Below are 12996 nucleotides of genomic sequence, written 5' to 3'. Positions count from 1 at the left end.
ACAGATATCGCCCTCAGTATAAAGAAAGGAGAACAGTCCATTCTCATTAGTATGCAATGTGCCATCACAGCTTCCGAGGTCTGATAAAGGATCAGAGAATCAGCTCCTTTTACAGTTTGCTGAACGCCTGACCTGCCTTTTTAAGGAAAACCACACACACACACCAGTCACTTTGTTCAGCCATGTTTGAAATTCAGCTTGGGATGCCCATCAGGGTCTCCTTCATTGTTTTGTTTTGTTTTTGTTTTTTACTAATTTTGGCACTGATTTATTGGAAAATTTGGGTTAGAAAGTTAAACATTTAGTTCTCAGTTTTGTGCACATTTGTATTAACTAGGACTGCAACTTGATTAACTTATCGATTATTCTGACGATTAATCATTTAGTTGAATAAAAAATAGTCACATTCTGCAGATTTTTAAAAGTCAATAGTTGAAATTGCGTCCCAACAAAATACATTTAAAAAAAACTTAAATAAGAAAATAAACATCACCTAAAGTGCAATAATATGGGATTCATTTAGTGTGTGCTTGACCATTTGTAGCAAAGAATAAATCTGCATCTAAAAAGAATATTTGTGCTTGACTTATTAATACAGTCTGGAAATTATCAGTTTATTTTTTGGGATTAATTGATTAATAATCAAATAGCAAAAGGTGATTCATATGAGAATTTGAACCAGATTAAACTAAACTACAGACTGAGGTTTTTTGTTTTTATCTTAAATACAAAATATATTTATTTTTTTGTCTACGTATGTTTTTCTTTTGGCAAGTAACCCTTTTTTAGAGTCTCTCCTCCAGTGAACGATGAATCGATAAAATAACTGATGATTAATTTAAATAATCTTCAGTATTAACTAACCTCCTTCAGTCTGATACCTGTAAATAAAATCCAGTGCATTCTTCAATAAAGCTCAACTGTTGGCACTCCACTGATTTTGCCTCTATGAATGAGTGACAGGAAGAAAGCTATTGTTCAAAGAAAGCCATAAGAAGTTCCTTTTACGCTTTGCCAGAAGCCAAGAGATCAAGATTGACCTTTTTGACCTACATGCAAAAAGCTAGGTGTGGCGGAAAGCTAACAATGCACATCAGCCCTCCCCACATCCACATGGAAAACATGGTGGATGTTCACAGGTGATTGATAGAGATGGAGACTTGATGAATTGAGAAATTAAATTTAATTGGGACAAAACAAAAACTCATAACTTACAAAAATGTTAGATGCAATACAAAGTGATTGTCCTTGGTGCACCATAATCTGCTTTTACGTAATTTATTAAAATGTTGTTAAATACAGCAAACATTTTCTGTATTCAGCTCCTTTTATTAAATTGAGCGCAAAATAATTAGCAAACTGAATGTTTTTTATTTAATAAGAAAAACATGAAAAACTGTTTAAAATTTTAGGATTTATAAGGATTAGATCATCCTGTTCCTACAAAAACAATATTGTTAGTTTATTGTTGAGCAGGTGCAAAACAGTCAGATCAAGTTCTGCGGTTTTAGTTTTTAAAAATGTTTTTGTTTTTGTTTTTGTTTTTCCTGAAAGTACTTTTGAGTTGATAATTTTGGCCCATGTAGCATAACGTAAAAGAGCTAAAACTGGAGACGAGATTTTCCTTCTACTCTAAACAAACATCCAGAGGTCACATAAAAGTCCAGTGAATTAAAAACTGTGTTTGAGACGAGGCAAAATGTAAATAAAACATTCCAGGTAAGTCACTTTTTTTATTCATTAACATAACAATTTCCAACAAATTAAATCCTCACTACTGCTGCCAGCGATCTGGAAATATTGTTTTGAAGTTTAAATATTTTGATTCCTGTAAACTTTTTGAACAATTTACCAGTTATTTTTTTAATACCACCCACTTTATTGCCTTTATAAATGTATTTTTACAGTTCTAAATTGAGAATTTCCGGACCTAATTTCACAGTCTATAGTTTCAAGATCAGATAATTTCGGTGTTTTGATCACCGTTATCTTACCTGAAGCTTTACTGTGTCTCGTTTCTGTTCTTTTTCCTGTCTTTTATATAGAACCGTTTTTATCTTTTTAAACCTTGCTTCCATTTATAAACCAGATAATGAGATTACCCACTCGACTCTGAAGCAAAATGTCTGGCCTGTAATGGTCTCACAGTTCACAGAGCAGCTGGCTGACCTATTTTAAAGGGAAACGGTTCAATACTGAACACTTTAAACTGCCTCTGATGATTGTACATCTTGCTCTTATACGTCTGTCTGCTTTTGCTAAGAAAAATTATGGTGAAATGTGAAAAAAAAATTTCAAGAAGACTCGATGTTGGCAGTTAATCTGAAATGTCAAAAGATCGTATAATTGGTAACTGCCTTTTTGAAGGACAACTGTTCCATCTTTTTTGGATATTCTGTAGTTGGACAGATTTTTTATATTTTTTTTTTGCAATATTCATAATTTTGCTATTTTGTTATGATGTGTAACCATAGCAAAGGGGAGCTGCTTATAAACATTGGAAAAGCGGAAATAATATTTAATTTTCCATTTCGGATTAATGAGGTATTTTTGAATTGTATTTAATTAGTAAGGCATCTAAAAGAAGTTCAAACTGCTGCTTGACTGGAACCATTTTGCATTCATTTTATTGTATAAAACATTTGCATTGACATTGAAACTTGGCATCTTTACCATACAATCTGACTGTATGAGCAATTAATTATTGCCTGAATGCCATTATTTGTTTGTTTTCAGTGGTTACGAATTTGTGAACGTCCCTGTTCAATGTTTAAGCTTTTGTTCTTCCCAAAAAGATGTATCCCAGAATGACAAAAGGTAAACAAATCAGCACTGTTTATGGAAATAACTGGCCCAAAATGTTTTCTTAACTAACCCAATCCACCCGAATCCAAGGAGATGTGGAGTATACAATTAAACCTTGCTGTTGTTGTGGTAAAATAATTTTCAAATATTTGAATGTTGCTTATATTCATAAAAGGTTAGGTTCACACAGCATTTGAATGTGACCCAAATTGGATTTTTGTTGTTGTCCATATGCAAATTCTTTTTAGCAAGGATCAGATTTGAGCCACTGCTTTATAAACCTTCCAAATGTAACAGACACTCCGTTACCTAGCAACCCAAGCAAAGCCCAGCCCGTTACCTAGCAACCAAAGTGGAACTCTCGTACATTTGGTCTGCCTCAAAAATATATATTAGATGGCTGCAGTTGATCCAAAACGCTGCTGCTCACGTTCTCACTAAAACCGGGGAGATAGAACACATCACACCAGTTTTAAAGTCTTTACATGGCTCCTTGCAATAGTCTTTAAAAAACTGTTCTTAGTTTACAAATTGCTGAATGGCTTAGCACCAAAACACATTGAAGATCTGTTGTTGTTGTGTTAACTTTCTGGATCTCTCGGCTCTTCTGGCTCTGCAGTATTCAGCTTCTGTTCACCACAAACTTCCAGAAAACTGCAAAACAGCTGAAACACTGAGTTCCACCTTTTTAGAGTAGCATTGAAACCATAACCAATGGAACATAGACCAACATATTTGTGGTTTATTGGTGATTTTAACTTGTTGCTGAAATGCGCTACACAAGTAAACTTGATTGCTTGATTGCTTCGTCAGCTGGTTTTACCGCTATATGCACTGTACAATGGCTGCTGGAAGAGACAAGCATTTTGTTGTTGATTTTCATTCAGAAACCACTTGTTGCATTCTTGTTGGCTGTGCAGGAGGCTCTATTTCTGCTTTTCAAAGATGTTCGGTTGTATAATTGCGCATCTGTTTGCAGCAACTTTCACGTGTGAGGGTAAATGTTGAGTTGTGTGGTCTTGACTAGCAACGGTTTATTGGGATTTCACTGCAAAAACTCAAAATCTTATCAAGTTATTTTAGTCTATTAAGGCAAATATATTCAAATAAGACCAAACTAACGTATGAATAGATTTTCAGCAAGATACAGGAGTTTGTTGATGATACTGTTTCGGTTGACAGATAATTTCACTTATAACAACATATCTTTCCCATCTTATAAGTTAAATAATCTGGCAATGGAACTAGTACTTTTTTATCAATATTAAGGAATTATTTACTTAAAGAAGCTCCTATATCTTGCTGAAAAGTTACTTATGGGTTAGTTTTATCTTATTTCAACTGTATTAAGATATTTTCACTAGAAAGAAGACAAATATATGTGGTGAAATTTTGTGTTTTACAGTGTTAAAGTGACAAGAGGCCCTAAAACAGCTCTTTTTGAAAGGAGCTCAAAATGGGTAAATCTCATAATATAAGAACAAATTTGTACAAAAAAATGTAACGGACATATTTTATGTAGCCCATAAACCTATCCTAACCTGTTCAAGGAAGCATAAAAGATCATGATTATGCCTTGGAAAGGATTCAGGTTGCAACCTCCTTGTTTGGGTTGAGCTAACTCATGAGAACTATTGAAGAAAGGAGCTTGAATTTGAGTAATCTCTTGTGAAGAGCATCCTGCAGGATTTTCATCCAGTCTCTTTTCTCTCCTGAGCGTGTTTAATTTCCAGTTTCACAGTTTTTTGCTCTGAAATCAGCCCTGTCTCAGTCCGCCAGCTGCTGCTCCACTTCTCAAATCACTAAAGTCGGCGTTGCTCTCGCACCATTGGCTGCTGGCTCTGAGTGCTGAGCGGATTATCCCGCTGCCATGGTTACAGCAAACAGGAAATGCCTGGAGGCAGGTAGTGCTGCGGGCTCGACCCAGTGTGCTGTTTGCCGCTCGTGTGTGGAGTGGGTTTTGGTGGGGGGGACTTGGCTGTTTTACTGTTACCCCATCTTTCCATCTGCTCTTGCAGTGGTTCCTTTTTATAGGTGCTGGATGCTTTGTCCCTGAAACTCTTATTTGCGGCTTAAAAGAACCTTGCCAACACAGCACAACCATCCAGGAGGAACACGGCTGCTTTTCATCTATTTCCCACAGTTAAACGTTCCAAATCACTTTGAGCGCAAAAACATCAGCAGATGCCGCCTTTATTTCCAGTTGTCATGGGAGACTTTTCTCTCTTTCTCTGCAGGTTCTCCTTCGCTGCACATGCCTCGCTCGTTGTGAGAAATCAGCGCTGAAATGTACTTCTTTCTCCCTTTTATCCCCCCCTCAGAGAAGGCGCAGGTCGCGCTTTTGTGAAGTCCCTTTGAAGGCAGCCGTCGGCCATTGAGTTGCTCGCCGAGAACTCTGGCCTTTAAGCAGCTTGAGCTGAGTTTTGTCTGCAGCTATTAAACTGAAGAAAGAGAGGCGAGGGGCCCAGCAGTGGGAGCGAATCAGATTTTCTCCATGCCCTCTGTACAGTCCACATTCCCCCTAGTGCACCCCATCTGTCTGTGACAATAATGTTGACAAGGGCAGGTTCACAGTCTCTGGTATGTAAACGTTGCCACTGGGAACAGCAAGTTATCCCTCAGCACTCATATAAAATTTGACTCCTCTCTTTCTGCTTTTCCCCTCTGCGTAATTGGTAGATCTCTGCAGTTTTTTCTCAAACATGTTGAAGCAGAAGGTTTATCGTTTCCAGTTTTTGGTGTATGACTCCTTCAATTCATAGTTGGTTTTCTTTGTCCTTAATTTTAATCATACACATCATTTTGGCCAAATAGTGTTGGTTTGCAAATATAAAAGTCTGAAAAAGCAACAATTTGTAGCAAATGTTTGCAATTATTTGTTACTTTGTGATACCCAGCAAAAACTTGTGCATTATTTAACAGATTAATCGAGTAATTAGATTAAAAAATAGTACATTTTGAAGATTTTTCACTTAACCACTGATACCTTCTTATATAATACTAGAAACTCAAAAATGCAAATGCAATAAATTTTTTAAATAAGAAAATGAACATTTTATTGCCCAAAATGCAATATCATAGCAGTTTTGTAATGTACTCTTGATCATTTGTAAATTAATTGATGAATATTTATATTAACCTAGAAATAATTGAATAGTAAAAGGTGCTTAATAGGAGATTTCGTGTTTTATACAGAATTTGAACCAAGTGTGGTTAAAACTGCCACTTAAGTCCAAGGTAGAAAATATTTACAAAGTTTTTATCTTAAATGTAAAATGTATATATTTTTGGCTTACTTACTGCTCTGAGAGTGTTGTTCTGTAAGCAATTAGCATCTTTTTGAGTCTGTATACTCCAGTTAGCAATTAATCGATTACGAAATTAGTTGATGATTATTCCAATAATAAATTAATCAGGATTAATTAGTTAATCATTTCAGTCCTAATGAAGTGTATTTACAGAGTTCTCCCAAACACTTCCACATATTAAGAATAGAGCATGAGTGCAGATCACTTTTCAAATCTTGCAACATTAGATTTAGGTCCAGACTTTGACTAGACTATTCTAAGTCATAAATATGCTTTTCATACTACTTCTGGCTGCATGCTTATTTCTTATCAAAAACTTGGGGTCCAGTGTTTTTCCTTTAATTTATTTTATGTTTTTGTCCAGTGGCAACCGTTTGGCTGATATTCAGCAGCTAACAATAGTTAATTGTAGCCCCAATAATTTCACATTTAATGCTCAAGCTGTCAAGTTAGTGAAAAGATTTAAAGCTATGTTAGTTTTAAAAATTATGAATAGTTTGGTCTTTACAGTTTATTTTTTTATTTATTGTGTTTTAATATTTTTTTTGGTTGTCAAACAAACAAAAGTGGCAACTGACGATTAATTGCTGCTATTTCTCCAGAGGAAAAAAGAATGTTTTTCTTAACATCCCTGACTTTTTGTCATTTTGAAGCTTCATGTTGCATGAAGACATGAAGCCATATTGAATTTAGACAAATATGTACAGATGTTGTGAAACTGGATGGAAATGATCGTTTGGGAGAGTGTTGAAAGCCGAGATTTGAAAGGCCTGCGTTGGACTCTTTGGTTCCACCCAGTGGCCAAAAAAGGAAGTGAAGAATTAATCTTCAAAACAAAAGTTTTTTTTTTTTTTTTTCTTTTCAAGTGAAAATTGATAATGAAAAAAGTTTATATTCACATTAAATAGTAATATGAATAATTTGATAAGTTCTACTTCCTGAGGCTGTATGCACTTCCCCGCCTGCCTGTTTTGCTCCCCCTACTGGTCATTAATAATAACGTCCGCATCTCCTTTACCCCTTGCAAGCCCCATTTGCTTCCCTGTCTGCTTCACTGGAACATCACCATTTGGTAAGGCTGACTGGATTTGGTGAGGGAGACGGAGGGGGTCCAGCAGGGGGGGTTAAGTTGGCTTTATGCATTCCCTGTGCTGCTGCATCTCTTTGTTACCAGTCGACGCCCTTAGCTGGAGAAAAGCCGACCCTATCTCTGCCTTTTGACCTTGTAGGAAACTGTAATTGATCTTGTGTGATTCTGTGAATAAAAACGTAGTAGACAAGTAGCCTGACGTCCCACGGGACGTATTTCTTTTATAATACTATCACAAGCATAGACAATGAAACGTTTGTTAAAAATAGAAATCAGCGAAGGTTACGGAATATCTCCTAAAATTAATTACTGATGGCTGCAGTACTCGCAAATGGACAGCAGGTGTCGCCACCAAGCAAATTAAAGCGACAAAGAATTTGAAAATCGATAAACTGATTCCAATATTTGGAGGTTTAAAGTAAATTTAATGGGCTAAATGTGAAATTATTAACTTTTGTCACGTTTTGAGGACTATTTTTGAATTAAACATCAAAGCAATGCTGTTTTTATGATTAAAAATAAAACAATCTGCCCTTTTTAAAGATGATATAGCACGTTTTTTTCTTTTTGTGGGAAATCATGATTAAAAATTGATTGTAATTTTCCAAGAAATTCAGGTGCTGTTGCCTCTGTATTTCTGTTCAATTCAATTCAGTTTATTTTATCAAGGACTTCACAGTAAACAATGTTACATGACAGAAACAAAGCAACCATTGTTTTGTACTAAGGCTTTTTCTAGCCAACTTAGTTTTTGTTTAAAAACAGCAAAAGTAGAATTAAGGATTCATAGAATTACATAAAAATGCATTTTAGAAAAAAAACTCATTCTCCACAACAAAGTAAGTTGGTGTGGATTAGTGTTTACATATTCGTTTTATTTTTGATAATTTTGTTTCGGACTTTTCCCGGAATGAAATTTGGAGATGTTTTGAGCTGAATTTGCCTGAAAACTTTAAAACCGGCTGTAACAACTGAATATTCAATGTAATTTTCTGCACCACACATTCCATTAAATTATGGTCCAACTGTGATTTACACCATTTTATGACCCACACCCAGACCTGATGACTGTCATACCTGAAGAAACAATAAATCACTTAAATAAAACCTCTTTGAGAATATGAAGTAGGCTGAAAGATCTCACATCATACTTCCAATTCAAAGAAATTCAAGAAAAGATGACAATGTTGTGACATCTGTTAGTTTGTAAAGGGTTAAAAAGCATTTGTAAGGCCAGTGAACCACAGTGAGAACCATTTTTCACAAACAGAGAAAAGATAAAACTTTGGTGAACCATCCCAGGAGTGGCTGGCCATTTAAAATTACTGAAAGATCGACTCAGTGACTCATTCAGGAGGTCACACAAGAACCCAGAATAGCATCCGAAGCACAGCAGACCTCAGTTGTTAAAGTTAAAATCAGTTCCTGAATAATAAGAGTGATTTAGCAAAATGGCCAACTCCCTTAAAAAACAACAGAGGTTTTAGTCAAACTCTGTAGCTTTATGTTAGAAACCCCATTTATGCATCTGAATTTAAAGAATTTGCAAAGAAACATTACTTGAGAGTGATTTAAAATTGTTATCAGTTTATCAAAAATATTTTTGGGAGTTGCTGTTACTAAAGGCAACACAACAAGGTCAGAGGGCAATAACTTTCTCACATAAGGCCAGGTTAAGTTGGATTTTCTTTCCATAATAAATGAAATTATCATTTGAAAACAGCATTTTGCAACAACTTTCTTTGTCTTTGTTGTATATTAAAATTAGGTTGGTGATCAGAAATAAAAGTGTAACATAGGCTTAAAAAATGTTACATGACCTTTGGCACCTTCAAGATTTCGCAACTTTTTCAGGTCGGGACATTTTGTACCAACAATGCATCACTTCAGATATCCAATTTTGATATCCAATTACTTTAGATGATTTTCCACAATTTGCTCATCATTTCCTGTCAGCGAATGTGGATCTTTAACTTCAGTAAATAATATCTACCAAGCTAGCGCTAATTTCATTGACGAGAAGTCAACTGGCCCAAATGGGAATCAGAACCAAATTATCAGAATCATATAAAGTATGATCTGTACCTCATTTTGTACCCTAAGAAGTTAAATAAAATCAACCAAAACAAAATATATGGCTTTTTTCTTCCACTCAAGGCTGATTTCTACATAATTTTGTCCATCCACCAAACTTTCCATTAATATTGAAAAAAATTGTTTCCAATGAGGTTTGTTTGTGAGCTTCAAAGTAAATTTTAAAAACAACTTTTAGCCGGCATTAAACATATTTTTCATGGGTTTGAACTATTGCATTGAAGATGCAATAGTGGAGGGTATTAAACAAAGTCCTCAGAAAATTATTATATTTGATTATTTATCTGAAGAATCCATGGATGTACTAAACCTTGAAGAAATATACAATAAAACGCAAAAGTTTAAGTTAGAGGAGACCATTTATTGTATCGTTTATCATTTATTGTGATAAATTTATTATTTATTTAGAAACCTGTCCGTATTGGTGGGATTGTTTATTTTACTATTTTCTCTGCTGTTTGTGCAATGAGAGTATCAGTACATTTGAAAATATGATTAAATATACTTACTGTGTGCAGTTTAGTGATACTAAATCACACTTTTTTTGTGTGACTGATGTCCCAAAGAAGCGGGAATCTGTTTCTCAAGAGCAGTATTTATCTTTGTGGTGTCACAGCCATTTAGTTACCTAAAAAAAACCATAATAAATAGTCCTCATCATCAATTTTATTGCTATTACTATAGTAGCACAAAATATAATGCTCAAACTTTAAGTCCTCATTTCCCAACCCTGTTTTAAATACAAAATGGAAGCAGGAACGAAGCATCAAAGTGGACATATTCTCTTGATTTGTTGTTTCCATCTTCACACCAGTGGAAAAGGAAGTGAAACCAGTGACACGGTACACTCTTTGTCATTCAAATAACCTCATGAATATTTCAGCACTCTGATCTGTGACGAGCTGGAGTGGGCTGCGATCTTCAGCGTGGAGTGGGTTTAGTCAGAGCAATGACCTGCGTGTCATTTTAGCGGGAAGACAACACAACGTTAGCTTTTCTGTCCTTGAACTAGGCCTCTATAATTATGCATTTCTTTCTTACTTTTTAAAGAAATTGAGCACAATTACAAGCGCCTTATAGTCACCTCTCTGTCTGGGTCAAGCTTGATGTTTCTAGCTTGAACTTAGCCTGAGGCCTGACTTACTGGGTGAAAGGTAAACCCTAATGAGGCAAGCGGAGGAAATGTTTGTAACCTGCCCCTGCACCCTGAATAGAAAAACACAGGAAGTGAAGGTTCTCTTGACGTGTCACCTTTTAGGTCCTCCTGTGAAGTGGCTTTAGCACTCTCAAACACTTCTCCATGTCATAGCTCTATCATATAAGGCAACATATGTGCGTTAATTATATGCAGCGTGGCCCCTTTAAGAGCCCTAATGTCCTTTTTTGAGAATGAGTGCTGACCGTGGTCGCTGGGTGGTGGTGGTGGGGGGCCTGGCTCTAATCAGGGTTGCCAGATCTGACTGACTGTTTCCAGCCCAAACACAATGTAGAACCCAACCAACTCCTAAAAACCCAGCCCAAATCACAACTTCTAATGAAACTCATGTTAATAGTGTCATATTTTGTCACATATACTAGGTTCTTTCAAAGCAGAGGTGTCCAAAGTGTGGCACGAGGGCCATCTGTGACCCATGAAACTATTTTGTTTGGCCCTGAATAGTTAAAAATTTGGGTAACAAAATAGAAACAGCTGATGATTCAAAACATTTGGAAATGGTCAGTTATTGAACTGTCCGAAGCCCTTTTTATGTTTTAGATAATTTAATCATGTACAGATTTTATAAAAAGTTTAATTTTAATTTAAAAAAAAAGAAATCATAATGCACTCTATTTTTGTATGACAAAGGACCTATACCATGCTAAGATTCTTCATTTTTTATGCACTTGGCAAAACCTTTAACTGAGGCTGTGCAAATTATTCAGGTTGTTGCTAGGTAACCAAAGAGTGTGTGAGCTGCTAGGTAACTAAAGCGTGAATGAGTTAGTTGATACCACCAACCTCCTTAGCTGGTTGTGAGGGGCTGAGTGGCTACGTCACCCAGAAATCTGTGTGGTTCTGCATCGCAGTTCAGTAAAATTGAGCCGCCATCTTGGTTAACGAGCACAGAGCAAAGCATAGATAAAGGATGGCTTGAAGACCAACAAAAAGAAAATATATTTGCACTCTTGACCAATCCGTAAGAGACATGTAAAGGAGGCATGTCAGACGATGTGGACAAGCTAACTCCGATCTCATATTATGACACAGTTCACGAGGACTGCATATATCATGGAGGAACTTCGCGGTCTGAAATCTTTGGATGCATAAAATCGGCTTTATGAAGGACGTACGACCACTTCACGTCTGTAACAAGGTTCTGGTGACTGGCAGAGTAAGTACATGTAGCAACATACACGTAGGCTACATGTCCGTGTTAGCTTGCAGATACAAACGACATTAGCTAAGCTAATGTTGCTAGTTGCTCACTGATATTGGTGGGTTGAGTACTCAAAAATTGTGATCGAGTAATAGTTGTAATATATTGTTTTTAAGTATAAGAATGAGGCGAGAACTATTTCTAATTTCGTGGCTTGTTTATAGTTGTCATAGCAACAGTCATGACGGTTATGGATACCTATAAAAATTGCTGTCGGCTGCAAAGGTACCGGAAGTGCATCTATCGTGATATGTATTGTTATTGATTTATTACCCAGCCTTAATTAGTCGTTGACCGTGTCAAATTTGGCAGTTTATAGACATTTAAAAATAAATTAACTACTAAGATAAGTGCAAAAATGGCATTTTATTGAAAGTTTTTGTGCTTTCCTGCCACACGGTGACAACTATTTCAAAGGAACACTTTCTAAAAACCTGCCACAATTTGTGAAGAGTAGCCCAAATTTTAACAGCTGTTTTTGGGTTTTTTTTCCCCAACCCAATTGGGTGGAAACCAACCCAATCTGGCAACACTGGCTCTAATCCCAATCGCCCACCTCTCGACCCCCATGCAAACCGCGTCCAAATGCATGCCCTTATCTACCATTGGAATGCAACAACTGCGCTGGGGAGAAAAGAGGAAGGGGTGGGCTGGCTGAAACCCCCTTGCCAGACCCCCGTATGGCTTCTGAATCCCCCCCCCACCTCCTCATCTACCATACTCCACCTCCAAGCGAGCGACGTGCCCGGCTCCAACTAAAAAAAAAGTGAGCTAGACACGTTCAGAAGATAGGAGAGAGAGAGGGAGAGCGAGCGAGAAGGAGAGTCAGGGACAGGCAGTGCTGAAAAGGAGAGCACAAAGAGAAGGAAAGTGGAGCAGGGGAGGGGAACAGGAGGCTGGGAGAAGGGAGAGGGAAAGACAAAAGAAGGAGAGGGGAGACGTAGCAGGGTGAAGCGGAGGGGACTGAGCAAATGGCTACGGAGGAGACGGCGGGGGGAGCCAGGAAAGCCACCAAGAGCAAACTGTTTGAGTTCCTGGTCCATGGAGTGGTGAGTGGCGCTGTCTTGTCATTCCTGCTCTGGCATGCATCTGTGTGGATGAATCTGTGTGAGCGTGAGAGAGAGAGAGAGCTGGGTTAACGCTGGCCATGTGAAGGTTATTTCCAGCCCCTCGGATCTGTCAGGAGAAGTGGAGCAGCATGAATGGAGCAGGAGGGGAGGATGTTGGAGCTCACATGCACATGAAAAATCACAGAAATCGAAGCAGAGCTGCAGAAAGCAAG

The 12996-nt window shown here is 37.1% G+C and overlaps 1 protein-coding gene across 10 annotated transcripts in view; it reads left to right on the top strand.

The window, feature by feature from the left end:
* Positions 1-12996, top strand: part of smarcd3b (SWI/SNF related, matrix associated, actin dependent regulator of chromatin, subfamily d, member 3b) — a 49844-nt gene that overhangs the window by 3995 nt on the left and 32853 nt on the right. For 4 of the 10 annotated variants that reach the window (XM_044103873.1, XM_044103872.1, XM_044103868.1 and 1 more), the window contains exon 1: positions 12510-12763. The exons of 4 other annotated variants lie outside the window; for them this stretch is intronic. In XM_044103873.1, the coding sequence (XP_043959808.1) occupies positions 12686-12763 (78 nt within the window). In that variant the 5' untranslated portion in view covers positions 12510-12685. Of the gene's footprint in view, positions 1-11331; positions 11670-12509; positions 12764-12996 lie in introns of those variants that run through there. 2 more of the 10 variants (XM_044103869.1, XM_044103875.1) reach the window with 2 other exon arrangements.

This window comes from Gambusia affinis, linkage group LG21 (genome assembly GCF_019740435.1).
Source record: "Gambusia affinis linkage group LG21, SWU_Gaff_1.0, whole genome shotgun sequence".
Classification (NCBI taxonomy): domain Eukaryota; kingdom Metazoa; phylum Chordata; class Actinopteri; order Cyprinodontiformes; family Poeciliidae; genus Gambusia; species Gambusia affinis.
The sequence above is the reverse complement of the archived record's forward strand: the minus strand, read 5'-3'. Positions and strand labels throughout refer to the sequence as shown.